At 45.0% G+C, this 15798-nt stretch overlaps 1 protein-coding gene across 1 annotated transcript in view; it reads right to left on the reverse strand.

Annotated features, from left to right (window-relative positions):
- The window catches only part of hmcn2 (hemicentin 2), a 44740-nt gene that overhangs the window by 26333 nt on the left and 2609 nt on the right, over positions 1–15798 (reverse strand). Inside the window, exons 4-22 of the mRNA XM_039620284.1 lie at positions 15162–15284; positions 11593–11764; positions 11367–11473; positions 11160–11280; positions 10803–11066; positions 10562–10706; positions 10014–10135; positions 9574–9846; positions 8994–9135; positions 8536–8663; positions 7143–7256; positions 6892–7050; positions 6599–6793; positions 5523–5618; positions 5271–5398; positions 5026–5170; positions 4214–4326; positions 2615–2774; positions 2365–2524 (exon numbers count right to left, since the gene is read on the reverse strand). Coding sequence (XP_039476218.1) covers positions 2365–2524; positions 2615–2774; positions 4214–4326; positions 5026–5170; positions 5271–5398; positions 5523–5618; positions 6599–6793; positions 6892–7050; positions 7143–7256; positions 8536–8663; positions 8994–9135; positions 9574–9846; positions 10014–10135; positions 10562–10706; positions 10803–11066; positions 11160–11280; positions 11367–11473; positions 11593–11764; positions 15162–15284 — 2867 coding nt within the window. The remainder of the gene's footprint in view (positions 1–2364; positions 2525–2614; positions 2775–4213; positions 4327–5025; positions 5171–5270; positions 5399–5522; positions 5619–6598; positions 6794–6891; positions 7051–7142; positions 7257–8535; positions 8664–8993; positions 9136–9573; positions 9847–10013; positions 10136–10561; positions 10707–10802; positions 11067–11159; positions 11281–11366; positions 11474–11592; positions 11765–15161; positions 15285–15798) is intronic.

Below are 15798 nucleotides of genomic sequence, written 5' to 3' on the forward strand. Positions count from 1 at the left end.
CCTATATCAGATAAGAATGAGGCAACATTCCTCTCCAAAAAGTCCCACAGCTGGTCTCTTCAGCTCCCAGATGTTTATGGACTGCTGTTAAAAGAAGAGGGAATGCTACACAGTGGTAAACATGGCCCTGCTCCAATTTTTCTAGATTTGTTGCTGCCATTAAATTCAGAATTAGCTCATATTTTGTCAGAGTTTAAACATTTGATATGTTTTCTGTGCTGTATTGTAAATAAAATGTGGGTTTATGAGAGATGCAAATCATTATGTTCTGTTTGACATTTTATACAGCGTCCAAACTTTTTTTTTTTTTGGTATTTGGGTTGTACAACAAGTATCAGAGCGTTTGACAGGTATACATAAATTGAATTATGCTGTCAAACACTTAGTGGTCCTTATTCAATTATGTTGTTTTGTTGAAATGGAAAAAGAAAATGTGTGAGGGTTAGAGTTAGAAAAGAGCAAATACTAGCCGGAGTCTGAACCTCATCCAGAGCTAAGTACTCCCCCAATGAGTTGCTGTTTTCACGTTTACGATTGTCTGGGATAATTACAATGTGAAAGGGTCAGCAGTGTTTGACCTGATGATATCACCATGGGAAAGGTTGTAGGTTCAAAAAGATCAATGCGGATTTTTCTGTTTGCGTGTGCAGCTATTGTGCGTTTACGAGCGCGGGGTCAGGAAATACAGATAAAGTGAAAATCAAAAGGTTGACTTAATGGTGGAGCTCGAATGAAAGGTCGCACAGGTCTCCAAAGTCAAAGCGTCATCCTTCCTGGGACCAACTAGGTTCAAAGCAACGTTTTGGCCCAACTTGCCATTTGTTTTTTTGATGTTTGTCAAAGTCAAACAAGTGGACAGATGGTGGTCATCACATACACTCCAGTACACAACCTCAACTCCAAAGTCAGGCCTTGCTGCAAACCGCCACCACCCCCAAAAAAACAACAGCAGAAGCAACTGTAGGTTAAAGGAGTTAAATGTGGGTCAGCAACTTTAAAGGAGGGTGTGGTAACCTGAAATGCTCCAGAAGCTATCCAGCTGTACAAATGTATAATATACAGCAATGTAAACACACCTCTGCGATTTATCTTTGAGAAGTGTGTCTGCTAAGCAACCAAATTCTAACAATAACACGCCCGTCTAAGTGGAAACGGGCTAGAAGCACAAAGAGCTCTGTATTTTAGACGCACATATGGTGTAATGTCTTTCACCCACCCCCCACCTCCCCAAACAGCCGTAGGAGAGACGACAGCATCCAGCTCGAAAACCGAAAGGCGGCCTCTGCGGTGGTCGATCTGAGCTCAGGCTACAGCGGTGCTGCTCCGCGTGACATGAACCGCCCCTCTCGCTCATCCATCACTCCCCACATTGGTGTCATCTGTGTACACAGTGCGACTGGCCAAAGACTAACTGGGACAAATTGGCCTCATCAGGATCAGGTCTCCTGTGACCAAATCTTCTGACTCAGTATTGAAAAAAGGAAAGAGAAAAACAAAAAACTCCCTGCCTGGTACTAGTCTAAATACATGGATACGAGATAAATATCATCTCCCACTGTTTAAGTTATTTTAAAAATCAGCACCCCTCAGTTATTTCCTCCGAACCGCAGAGTGTAGCTTAAAGGAGTTAATGTTCCTTTACAGACCCTGCTCCTTCCATAGGTCCCTGCGTATGCAAAGCATGACGCTGGGTTTGTTCACAGGGATGTGTTATTCTCATCAGACAGGACGAGTAAAGAGTCAGCATGTTGTTTTACTGCCGAAACACCCCGGGGAATCTGAACATCAGACAGACACAGCTTGTATCTCTTCCACTGTCAGTTCACTTTCCGCCCCTCTTCCTGGCACCCCCTCCCTCCAACGCCACCCCCCACCATTTCCTTCTTCCTGACCCCACACAAGTCATACTGTATCTGAGTCACCACGGCTTTCAACTCCCTCTGTCATTCTTCTATCTGCGCTAAATGATTCGGCCTGGTGTCTGGCCCAAAGAGTCTGTCTGTCATCCATCCAGCTCGTGTCTCGGGGCAGCCTGCCTGCTTGCCTGTCTGCGCCCAGAGTGACCACACATGAAAGCCAGGAATCAGGCAGCCATGTGGGACCAGATGTTCCTCCTCGGTTTAGCCAACTGGTGATGCCCGCACACAGCTCTCTGGTCTCTGCTGCCTCTGCCTGGCCGCTCTTCCAGAGGCATTACGACATGTTAGCAGAAGCTTTGAACAACAGCCAGAGCTCTTTGTAAAAGCTGACTCAGGTGTTAGTTAAGTCAGAGGTAAAGTATGGTTAGTGCTTTTGGATTATGTCAGCTTATATTTGAGACGTTTTACTGCATGATTGTCGGGGTGAGGTAAGGCTTCCTCTTACCCAGCTGTGACGGGGGGGATGGGATGCCCATTTCGGCTCCATGTGACTAACGGGGAAGGACTCCCTTCAGCCTCACACGGGAGAACAACCTCTGCCCCCACCTCTGCAGCCATGTTTACTGTGTTGTCGTGACCAGTCACGCCCATTATCTTTGGCACAGCTTGAACACAACAAAAGAACTTGTTAGACGACCACACAGGCACTTCCTTTACAATTCCAAACGCAAACTGTTTGCCTCCGTTCGCCTTACTATTGACACTCAGCTGGATCTCGCGGCTAGCATAGCCCACAGGACTGGTGGCAGTGCAGATGTAGATGCCTGCGTCTTCGGCGGAGGGGTTGGGGATGTGGAGGTGTCCCTCAGAGTCAGACTGAAGAGCGGAGCTGTCCCTTGGCAGGGGCTGCCTCCCCTGGCAGAATAAGATCAGACAGAACATATTATATTAGAAAAGTCCTCCACACAAGCATGCGCATGGATGTTAAGATTAGTTCAAGGTTTACAACCCAACCTTTGATGTCTAATGGAATTACTGGCCACCCCTTTGGATTGCTCTCTATCTGCAGCGTGCACACACAAGAATCGAGGCAGCTGCGCATCCACTCGCTCTGAACATTAAAGCGCTTTAACAGATACACTTTTATCTGACAAGAAGGTAAATTTACTTGACTCTAGAGTAACATTTTGAAAATGTTAGGGGAAAGGCCGGGTGGAATATAAATCCGGCTCAGTTCAGCAACATGTAGACAACAACAGCATGCTGACCTCACTCAGCAGTACGGGGTATGTAATAGTGGCAGGGTATTTCATCGGCCATGTTTTTGTTGCCTTTAAAGAAAAGATGATATCACTGCAGTTCCTAATTTCAGTGGTGGAAGAGAAACAGATGCATTAACAGTATACAAACTGCCGCTTCTGCTTCACTACACGTCAAAGATAAATGTACACTTTTTACCGGGCAATATTTATCTCACAGCTTTAGCAACATTACAAATTATTAATCAGTTATATTGCAGCGGCTGTCAAAGGCAACGCTGCAGTACCGCACAAGCTGTAATAAGATCTGTTTTTGCATTCTGGATGGATCGAGAGCGTCGGCTTAGCACCGCCTGGTTGCACATAAACTTTTGTGTTTTCTTCTTGTGATATGATGAAGTGTTGTACTAGGAGGGGATGCGGGAAAGTCTTTAAATAGCTTCCTAAGGTACAATAAAAACAGAGTGATTTCCACCAGTCAAGCAGCAATATAGTAAAGTTGCCATGGTTACTTCCCTCCCTGGTCAGGTTAATCAAGTCTTGATTGCAGTGGAAACTGTTTTTGTTGGTGGTGTTTTGTTTTGTTTTGTTTTTTTGCGTTCTGACAAATCAAAGAAAAGGCCAGGAGGGGAAAAAAAGAAAACTGTTTGAATAAGCCAAAAAAATGTAATTGTATTTATGTAAATGTAATCACAGTAAGTGAAGGCGATTTGAAGTGCCACAGATGTTTGTGTAAAATTAAAAAAAATATCCCGAGTAACTCACTGTGCCTCAAAATGAATTCAGAATTAAAAACCTTTTTCATTATCAGTCATTTCACACTGATTTGATTCTGTTTTTATTAATATCGTTATGCTTGTATTGACTGGCACGGTCCAAGATTGCACTCTTATGGATAATCTAGATCCCATCACCGCTGGGTATTGATCTTTGCCGTTGCCTGATAGTGATAATTATTTCCAAAGTGCTAATAATGACTCATTGTAAGCTGAACTGATACAAAGGGGTGACCTTGGACTAGACGGTGCTGTGGAAGAACGAGCCAGCTAGTCACGCTTGATTTACTGAGCTGAAGCCAAAGGTTGCGAGTGTTACCTTGGACCAGACAACATCTGGTTTGGGAACGCCGGTGGCTTCGCATGATAGCCTGATGGCTACACCCTCATTGGCTATGTAGTGGTACGGACCAGCGCTGATCTCTGGGGGCACTGTGGAAGAATAAGGTCATAAAACACAGCTGTCTGACTGAGCGTGAAGAAGCGATCCGCTGCTGCATTATCACCGGCCTCAGCTGACCAGCAGCATCAGCGTTTGAGGCATTTCTTCATTACAAACTGATGATGAACCATGATCCTGGCTGTCTGTCATTACATGCTCATGACCCCATTTATCAAAGCATGCAATAAAGCAGGCCCTCTCTCTGTGATGACAACAGGTGGTTGATTCATTCAAAAATTGTTTTCCATGCTGAGTTGGCACATTTTTGGCTTAATTGTCCAATTATATGGCCTGTGGTTGCAAACTTTGCACTGAGAAAGTGTATTCAGTGAGCGAAAGGGTCTACTTTTAGATTAGGTTCATATATTTTCTTGCTGATATTTCATTAGTGCACATTAAATATGACGATAGAACCAGATGTAGGAGATGTAAATTTAGTTTAGCTTGGATTATGGAAGATTAGTATAAAGACTTGAAGAAGTGGGAAACAACTAACCTGGCTGTGCCAAAAATGTAAATTACACACACAATTTGGGATTTTTCAGGGGGTTATTTACTACAATAATTTGAGTCAATTACTTTCTGGAGTATCTCCAAGACTATAAGCCTATCTTAGCTGCTTGTGCTTATTGTCTGCTGGCTTTGATTTTATTGGTAATGTGAGTGTTACTATTCCTTTACTCTCCTACCGTGAACCTCCAGGCTGACTGTGATGTTGGCGGAGCCTGCCACATTAACCGCAGTGCACACATAAATCCCAGTGTCCTCTGGGATGGCTCTTTCGATGTACAAACTGCCATCGCTCCTCAAGAACATCCTTCTGTTCAGCTGGAACTGTGCAAACGAAAAAAATAAAAATATTCCTGTCACACACAAACGCAGATATGATCCATGGGAGAGGCAGATTTGAGTTTGATGGTTTTGCCAGCCTTACAGGTTTTCCATTCTTGGACCAGTGTCTTTCTGGAAGAGGAATTCCATCCAACAACATGCAAGGAATACTAAGTGACTGACCGCTCCCGGTGGTGATCACTGGGGCAACTTGGGCCAAGAGAGGTGGCTCTGCAAGAAAAAGGATTTGAAAAGATTACTAAACAACAAGAGCAGGAATATATGTCTTACAGCCACAGTGTCCTACTGTGTGTTTCTGCTGAAATACATATATGGGATCACAAAAAGAGCCTACCCAGTCCAGTGACACTAACTCTGGCCTCAGATTTGATGGTTCCAAACTGGTTCTTGGCCTCGCAGATGTATAGGCCTTCATCATCCAGCCAGACACCTACAGTCAAACACACATCATTGAAAAATGCACCCCGCTGCACATTACAATACATCTGAGAGTCATCACACTTACCAAGAAAGAAAACAGTCTATCTAAAAAAAACAAAATAAGTTCATCCTAATAGCAGCTAAGACCCCTACTCAGTAACAAGTGGTATTATTGGCCTGACAGTGCTGTAATTAGGAGCTAAAAATAGAAAATAACAGGATTAATGGGTTTGGCTCAGCTGCTATCCTGCTGTCTCACTCAGTAAATTCTCTTGAGATCACATCTTGGAAGATCAACATATGTTTCAATTCTTCTGTTCTAGCAAATATTGAAGGATGCCAGGATAAAGCATTGAGGGTAACCTGTGAGGAGCACGATTCAAGGAGATACTGGCGTTTGAGCACTACGCAATATGAACAGAAACATTTCTGAAACTGCAGGTAAAAAAAAAAAATAAAGCCATCTGTAGCAGATGGAGCCAATCAGGTCAGAGGGCAGCCGCAAATGGAAACAGTGACAGAAACGGCCCATGTAAATATGTCTGTTCCTGTCCAATATTATATTTCACACTATAAACATTTAGTCTCAGGAGCACAAAGCATCACGGTATGTGGCTAAGAATAGTCATGTTTCAGGCTGAAATATCCTCCAGAGCTCACAGCTTTGATCCCCCTGGCCTGATGAGGACAAAGAGAGACGCCTTCTCTTGCCAAATAATTAACAGCATTTTAAGGAGTCTTTTCACAGAGCAGAGATAATGCTTTTAGCAGGATGGATATTCGAGAGGCATCGGTTTACTGTAACTTTACCGATGGCAATGACATCCCGCCTCTCCCGCCTCTTAAGAAAATGTTAGCTGAATTTAATATGATACTCTTCTATATATACTTGCAAAATTTGAGTCATGCCAGTTAGAGCAGGGAAACCGTGAGGCTGCCGCACAGCACACCAAAGCTCTTTGCTGTGATAGTGTTTCGTGGATAACTCACTCTGGATTAGAAGATGCCCGTTCTCCAGCTGCATTGCTTTACTGTGGCTGTCTGTCCGCATGAGAATCTGTCTGCCATCCTGTCTGCGCCAGGTCACCGTCGGCTGCGGGAATCCCCGGGCAGTGCAGGGGAGGGTGATATTCTCCCCGACATTGGCTGTCACGTCAGCCGGTGCCTCGGAAAACAATGGACCCGCTGTGGAAGGAAGAGTGGTGCCAGATGGATGTTTTTTTCCTTTGTATAAATGTGAGAGAAATACAAGTTTTATGTGGAAAACTGTAGTGTGGTCTCACCTCCAACCACCAGACTAACAGTGCCAGAGGAGGTTCCAGCAGAGCTGCTCGCCACACAGCTGTACTGACCAGCGTCGACCTCCTGCACCCCACGAATGTGCAGCGTCCCGCGATGTATGTCCTGCTCAACAAAAGGGGCAGAGCCCACCTCGAGCTCACCTGGAAGTACAAGCAATATAAGCCTGTTGTCCTCTAACAGAGACATCACCACAGTCATTTTAATAAAAGCAGTGTGTATGGAGTTAACTCACCTTTGAACCAGTGGACAAGAGGGGATGGAAAGCCTGTGGCCTGACACTCGAGAGTTGCATCACCACCAGCAGTCACCAGCACAACCTGCTGTACCACTGTTATTCTTGGTGCCTCTGCAGAAGAAAAAAATCAGTGGGATGTACTTTTTATTCCAGGGATGTCAAACTCATTTTACATCATAGGCCTCGGGACTTTGATTTTAAACGGGCCAGACCAGTGAAAATCCCCTTTCTATCAGTGCAAAGGAGTTTAACTGCACATTTAATCCCTGCGATATCTCAATGTAAGAAAAAAAAGTGCAATTTCAACAGTGCGTCTCAGTTTTTCCACGTGATAAAGAAATGCTGCTATAGTAAAATAAAGAAATTTGTCAGCACGACTTTTTGGACTTAAACTGTAACAAATAAATGTGTACAGTTACAGAAGTACTGATAGTTTGTGGCCCAGATTGTCCTGTGGTTTTAAAGTGGGGTATTTTTGTTAAGTCACAGAAAATTTTCTACTTTATTCATTTGTTTATTTAATGGTTTAATTGTAATTAACTGCTTAATTGTTTATCTATTACTGCATTACTTTGGTTTAGTATGAATGGCTGTCAGGGAGGTCTATCAGTAGGACAAGCTGTGATATTTATGGAAATACAGCTTAAAGTCCAAAATTTATGCCCTCCTTCTAAAGATGTCTGGTGGGCCGGATTTGTTGGGCCAATTCTGCCCCCCGGGCCTTATGTTAGGCCCCCCTGTTTTTAGTTTATAGCAATGCACCGGCCTTTCATGCAGCAGGACTGTATGTAAACAGTAATGTGCTGTTTGTTTATACCAGCAAGGCCATCAGAAAAACCCTGATGTGAATGTAAAAATGATGCTTATACTTTAGACCCAGGCAGCTGAGCTGAAAGGATGAGATGATCTACTGTGTTATAAGGTTTTCACTGATTTGACAGATCAGTGTTGTTAAAAATGACATTCAGAGACAAGTGCGTATAATACCAGCAAGCCCCAGGAAAATGCTGCCATAATCCATCAGTGTTACGGTTTCTGTCAAGCACTAACTGACAGCCGTGAGTGAAACTTCAGGCCCACAACTGTCAGCGCTCACCAAACAAGGAGAGAAACATCACGTCGTGTGAGACAGAGCTGTATGTGGCCACGCTCGCTTGCTGTATGCTCGACTCTATCCTGCTGAATATCATTAAAAGAAATGCGCCTTAAAAACAGTCAACACGGGCAAAAATGCGTCGTGTCACTGGAAGTTAAAAATGAAGTCAGAAGAGAAGCAATTATTCAGAACAGAAACTTTAACAACTCCGAATGACGAAAGGCTAATTCCAGCAACAATATATCTTGGCGCTGGCATCCTCAACCAGACATCTGTCGGGATGTGTTGACTTACCCGCATAACTAAGTGACACAGACTGAGAGGCAGTCCCAGCCTCGTTGCTTGCCAGACATGTGTAGTTCCCAGCATCCTCTGGGAGGGCCCCTTTAATGGTTAGAACTCCATGCTGGTTCAGACTGAACCTGTAGCGTACAGTGGACAGGATTCATGTTTGTTGATACTTTTTGTTGATTACAAGCGCAGATGTAAAACAGAGATCCATCTCTCTGAATCTTTATGCTGCTGTTTGGTGTCACAGGAGAAATTCGTGTGTGTGCAAATGTATATTTCACTGCTGACATATAAAATACTTGTGGTTTGGAAAAAAAAAAAGTTTCGACATGAATAGATGTAAATTTCCAAAGCGATGCAAACAAGATGTGGCGATGGCTCATGTAGGTCAAGTGGAACGTAATGACTCTCTGAGTCTTTTGTGCCAGAGGTGCCGAGTGGGCTGAGAGTTCCCCTCTTACCTCGGCCGATTAGTTAGGAACACGTTGCCTTGGCTCCAGAAGAGCCGGGGAGGGGGGGAGCCGGACGCCGAGCAGACCAGGCGGATCTCATCGCCTCGGGAGAAAGCCAGGGACTGCGGGTGCACTACCACAGAAGGAGCCTCTGCAGTTGAAATCAAAGGAAGGCAAAAAATTAAAAAAAAAATAAAAAGCAGACGATGACTCAGGGCCTTGTCACAGGCTGCATGATGTCATTTATAGCTATCACAAGCTTAACAAGAGCAAACTTGATGCTGTGGGCTGCAAAGCAATTACAAAAACACTCCATGTCTGACTTCATAACTACAGGATATTCTTGAAGACATATTTATTTGCCTGTTTGTTGAAATCATTGCAAATATCTGAGTGCATTCCCTCAGTACAAGCCACACTTTTCAACACGCATAAGTCTTTGCTGATGAGAAAAGGAAGTGGCTTAATCTGATTGCAAGGAGGTCGAGGCAATAATGGAAAACAGATGACGGGGGCCCGCGAGGATCCGTTAAGCCCCGCCGCGTTAAATGTTTAAGCAGATGAGCCGCCGGGTATTGGGCTATCATACCTGGGACGTGGAGCCACACGGCGATTCTGCTGTCTCCGTAGGCGTTGGTTGCCACGCAGCGGTACTCCCCGGCATCCTGAGCCCGCACCTCGCTGATCTGCAGGAAAGAATTGGGCAGCAGCTTCACCCTCCCTGCCCGTGCCCGGATAGCATGGCCCCCTCGGTGCCAGGTCAAATTGTGGCGCATGTTTCCCTCCACCTGACAGGACAGCACAGCCACGCCTCCCACAGAAGATGTCACATTCACCGGGGGCTTCAAGACCGGAGGAGGATCTGTTTTAGTGAGTGCAGACAATGTTTAAAACAAATATTTGTGCAGACATGCTTTTTACCTGGTTTATGTCTAAAAGATAAAGCAGAGCTTTGTATCTAAATGGCTGGAACGCACCCACGTCCAACTGAAGGGGAGTGTGCGCTTGCATTGTTGTTGTATGACATACCTCTAACAGTTAACTGTGTTACAGCCCACCCCTGCCCTGCGCTGCTCTGCGCCATACACTCATACGGGCCTTCGTCCTCGGCTGATGCCTTTGGAATTTCCCATGATGCAACGGCAGAATACCTGAAGCAAAGACACGTTTGGTTTATTGGCCAGCACATTTACCTCTTTTTTTATGTCACACCCAGTGGCTCTTTGGCACATCCACGCACTGGAAATAATTTTCATCAAAAGTCAGCTGCACTTCATGAAAGTAATTCAAGCCAGAGCGTCAACACCAAGAAGAAATAGTTGCTTTGTTAAATTGAGTATGTGATGTTTATAAAATCAACTGTGTATATATCCACTTGTTGACGGATGAACCAATAAAATGCAAGAGTGAGGGAGCACTAATGCTTTACAGGCATGCCCACTAGTAAGAGTAGGGAGTGACTTAATTAATGCTTTTAAATGAGGTAATAGGCGCGCGAAGCTTCGGGGATCTGAGGGAATCGGAAGGAAGGCGAGCCAAATGTTATGGAGTGCTGAGCAAATAGAGAAGAGACTCACTGAAAGAACCTCTCCTCTCCCAGTGTAATTCCACTTCTGGTGAATCTTAGTCTGTAGGGAATGTCACTCTTTACAGAGCAGCCAATCACAGCTGGCTGCATATAAACGCCCTTCACTACAGTAGGCATGCTCACAGCTGGAGGATCTGCACAAGGGAGGAAACAAAGGTTAAAGGCTATAAAGAGATTGATGAGGTATGGGAGACACTGCAGTGTGGCTTTGGTGAAGAGGGATGTCTTGCCTGGAACGATGTTGGTGTAGGAGACGCTGGACAGCCTCTGGAAGCGGTAGCCCTCTTCGTCTTTGCCCGTTACCTTGATGAAGAAGCTCTGGGAAGGGGTGCGGAATTCTGGGAGACTCCACAGGCCTTGTTTTCCAAGGTCAGAGGGCAGCGGTACAGGGATCGTTCGCAAGGAGCGGCCTGAGCCTGACACGAGCTCCACATGGCTCAGATGACCTGGAGGCTTCAGGCCAGTGCATTTCAGTAAAACATGGGATGGGAGTCCTGAAGGACAAAGGAAGATCAGCATGAGGTAATTTTCCGCACATGGTCTCGGTCAAATCAAAGGCAAAGAGCTAACAGACACATGCCAGACACCTTTTATCGGCCTCTCTCTCGTGTGGTTGAACTCTGTAACAGGTACGCTGGAGAAGCCTGCACGGAAGTCGAGACTGCTGACTCCTGTAACCCTCAGAGTGTGACGCCCACTACAGCTTATCTTTAGAGCGAAACGTGTGAAGTAAACTCAGCATCATAAAAAAGTCAGACAAAACACATTTGCGATTTATTCACCAAAATAAATACCTTCAGTTTCCAGGCCCCGGGTCTAGGAAACTTGAGGTTTATGACACGAGCTGAGTTGGGAATATTCAAGAGTTCTTTAAGGCCCTGCTCTACACCAACTACCCGACCTTGGAAAAGGAGACAAAAACAGACGTTATTTCAAAGAAAAACATGACTTTCTTTAAAAGCACTGATAATGCTAGGAGTAGATAAGAATAAATAGAAAAAGCAGGAATGAGTTTTCTACCCAAAGGATCGCTGAGCTGGATTTCTGGTGCTGGTCCACTGAGTGACACCGTGACCTCTCTGAGGCTCGGGTCAAAGGGTACTTCCCAGTTGTTTTCCTGGGCACTGTCATGATTGGAGGACAGAAGGTGGACCTTCATGGCCTGAACTGTTTCCTCTACCCACTTTAAAACCTGGCAGAAGGCAAAACACAGCATTTGCAGGAGCACAACCAAGCAAGATATTCCTGAGTGCATTAATCAAACTGTCAGAGAGGCAAACTTCAAAAGGCAGGAGAGGGACAGGAAGGACGCACTGGCCTTAACTCCGAAAGCCCCCACCAAGCCCTTGCCTTTCCCTGTTCTTCGTCTTTCGGACTATTCTTTCATCACAAAACTATTCCTGAGACGGATTTTGCCTAAACAAAGGAAAAGTGAAGCAGCTCAGCTGTCAAACTGATAACATACAGTTTTCTGCACTCTCAAGCACGGATTCCCAGAAAAAGTGTCTCTCACAGTGGAAGCCTGTCAGGCAGCAGTACCGCTGCAGCGGCGCAGGTTTTATTAATCATAAAGCTTGTTCCTCAGAAAGCAAAGCGGAAGCGGTGGATCGGGTTGTGGGAACCGCCGTGGTTTTGAATTAAACTTAAGCATTAAACTGAATCAGCCTGACAAAAATGGGAAAGATCATTCATGGTCAGAGGCCATTTCACACTTTTCTGCTGAAAGGTTTAAGCTGAAGAAGTCTGATGAGGTCAGACTGTGACTCTCTTCTTAGTCATTCCACCACTTTGAGCAAAGATTACAGAAAGGTTGAGCAAGCTGATTGTACATAATGGTAAAAACAGTCATTACTTAGACTTTAATTTCCCTCAGCAGCTCTCCACAGGAATCTGTGATGTTACAGGATTTCAGCTTTGACAGGTGCTTGACCCTCTGGGTGTAATCATCAGTGAGGTACTGATTAAAAATACAGTTTCTCTTTTGTTTTCTCTCAAATCAAAACAGAAGCACAGCAAAAGCCCACTGACTTTTCACAGAGTCCTATTTCAGCGGTCACAGCAAACTAAATGTCGTCCATCTTCCAAACGCTTAACAAGCAGCTGCTGTCTAATATTTGTTTTCACCTCGTATTGAGAGGCATCACAGTTTAACTGTGCCTGTAATGAAGCCAAATGAAAACATTTCCTCGGCAGGCCCTTCAGAGATGAGGCCAACACCAACACGTTTTACGACACAGACGTAAAAATGAAACAGGGAAAGCCTTTGATAATTTAATTATCAGCCCTCGACTTCTCCTCTATCGGGTCTGCAAGGTCCTGACAGCAGCTGGTTCCTCTTGCCATTTTACAACTGGAAACAGCTGTAATGTCTGCCACATGTGCAGTCATCACAGTCAGAGCAGGAAACTGCTTAGAAGTGACCTACATCTATGTCTGTGTCTTATGCGGTAGAGCAAAGAGGAGTGGGCATTTCTCTGCCCTCGGACCTCAGATGAAAGAGAAGAAGAGCCCAGAGGTGGTGTCGGCTCACTGTCTGGGCTGGCCTGCGGGGTCTAGAAGAGCATGCCGAGCGCCGTAGCCTCTCCCTGGCTCTACCACTGGGAATGCAAAGGACCTTAAGTCCCCGTGAAACCTCATCCAGCGTGTCTCAGATGAACAGGCTTACAGGGCTGTAACAGGAAAGACCCCCTGCTGCTATTCATAGAAGCATGACAGATGGGCCAGAGAAGAAGTGTTTCCTAAAGCTGGGGTGATGGCGTATTCCCCACACCGATTCAGGTACATTACCTGAAGAAGAAAATGCATGACCACGCCGCTGTTAGGTAGAACAGCTTGCCTCCAGACCTCCCAGCGGACTAGAGGTCAGCGCTGTCTTTACGCTGGTATAAACACAGCATTTACCGGATATTTGCATGAAGATGGCCCGCTCCAAATCAAGGTTATTAAAGTAAACGAGACCCAGACAAATCCCCTGCTCCTTGTGGGAGTTTCCACATAGAGAGGCTCAGCTACACGATAAGCAGTGCTTTTGTTTAGCCGGACTGTGGGTAAAAGTTACCTAGATTTTATGCCTGGCAACCATTACCATTGCCATTTCCCTTAACTGGCTGCAGCACCCATAATCAGAAAAGACCCCGAGGCTAATCTTATAAACAACTCATCAAGGTGCTCGAGTTATCCATGTGTGCATCACATCACATCACCCAGTATCTGGAAGATAAAACATCACATTCCTCATTGTTCTTCAGCACTTTAGGGCAGCATCAACTGGAAGAACGCAGATATTTTTAAATGTTCAACACTTTAAAGACAGCGGTTCTCATTGCCTGTGCTCCGTGTCACCATTTTCACTCACTGATCATAACCAATCAAAATTTAAAGCGCGTAAAGAGCGCGTTACACAGAGCTGACAATAAGCTGTTGTGCGAGGACCTGGAGCCAATTCCACTGGGCAGCTGTGTTGGAAGAAGGGAAACCATGAAAGATCACATCCGGGGATTAGAGAGTAAAATAAGCAGTCTGTTTTCTCTCCGCTGGCCCCCCTGGAGACCACAAAAAGACATTGTATATTTCATTTGGCTGCACATTATTAAACTGCTATTAATGGCGAATATTTTGGTTAGATTTGTACTACTTCTGAGGATTTTTAAGGGATTAAAGGATTTGCATTAATTTGGTAAAAGCATGCCACCCAGGAGCTAAAAAAATCATACAGGTTAAAAAAAGAGAAGCGACTGACAGACACTCAGCGTAAATCCAAGAAGGAAAAAAAAAGCATGTTTATATGACAATGTACACAAAGACTATGTTCAAAATAATAGGGCTACATTAGCACAAAGCCATCTGGTGTTGAGGTATAAGGTCTAGACTGCATTTGGTCCCCTGTTCCCTTAATACGACAACACTAAAATGACTTTTAAGCACTCCTTAAACAGCTGGTAGGATTATGGAGTGATAATGAAACGAGCTGACACACACACACACACACACACACACACACACACACACACACACACACTGTATGTCTAGCTATATGCAAGCATGACTTGACAGGAAACAGACCCCCCCCCATACACACACAAAGACCCACACAAACACATCTGAGTTCAGAGGTTCAGTGGGCCACCAGTGTGCAGAGCTGTTGGCTCCAGCTCAGCGCTGCCCAGCCATCTCCTGTGTTGACATGTAGGATACCAGTGTCTCTTCCAGAGGAAACTCTGGCTTCTTTTACGTCTGCTTGGGAAGTGAGCCCCGCTGTCTTTGGCTTCTGAGACTCGGCTCCTGTTACATGCTGCTTCCGATATAAAGGAACCACCAGCCCGTATCGTATGACCAGGAAGTTTAATATCAGCACTGGAATCATTTGATTACGCTAAATGAATTCCTCATTATCATCTATTATCGGTGGGTCAGATGGGAGTTGATGTTGTTCTGCTCCTGCTCTCCTCTGTTATTAGAAAATATCACCCCTTTCATATTCAAATACACTAGAGAGTTCCAATTTAGGGGCTAATTCATTATGTGTGAGGGCTTAATGGGGGTTCGGTGGCCAGTCGTCAGAGCGCACGTTTACTCTGTCTTGCTCTCACCTCGTTGACCTGCTGCTTATCCAAGTGAAAGATTTGCCCAGAGGAGGTGGCGGCGATCTCCTCGTACGCCCTGTAACCAGGCTGAGAGCGGTCTCCACAGTCCCCGGTCAACACAAATACTACCTGGGAACGAAGAGGACAGAGGAGTTAAGAGGATTACATTTGTTGAGTGTTTGCTTTCTGCTGAGTCGCTTTCACTTTGCTCCAAATGCTCACTGTCATGCATCATGTAGGGGCTGAGACGGAGCAACTTTCCTGCACTCAGCTGATCCCGGGAACTTCTTTGGAATGCAGATGGGTTTTATTTACAGCATTGCTGTTGTATCCCTTTTGTGACAGCGTGCAATAAATGCGGAGACTCTAAAGACAGTGTGGGCTGGGGCTCGTGCTTGTAGGCTCAACAGTGTTCCAGATAACATCAGTTAAATGGCATCTTGATCATTATGGGAGTATTCAGCACCAGTGAATACAAATGAGATGCTTGTGGGCATGTTGTTATTTTCTTTTAATCAGTTTGCATACCATAGATTTGATCAAAGAGGAGCCTGCATCTATTGGATGTTTGACATTAAATAAAGAGCACACATTGGAATGATTTAGTATGTATCAGTTTTGTCCTGATGTATAAGAGGATTGT

This window comes from Oreochromis aureus, linkage group 12 (assembly GCF_013358895.1).
Source record: "Oreochromis aureus strain Israel breed Guangdong linkage group 12, ZZ_aureus, whole genome shotgun sequence".
NCBI lineage: Eukaryota > Metazoa > Chordata > Actinopteri > Cichliformes > Cichlidae > Oreochromis > Oreochromis aureus.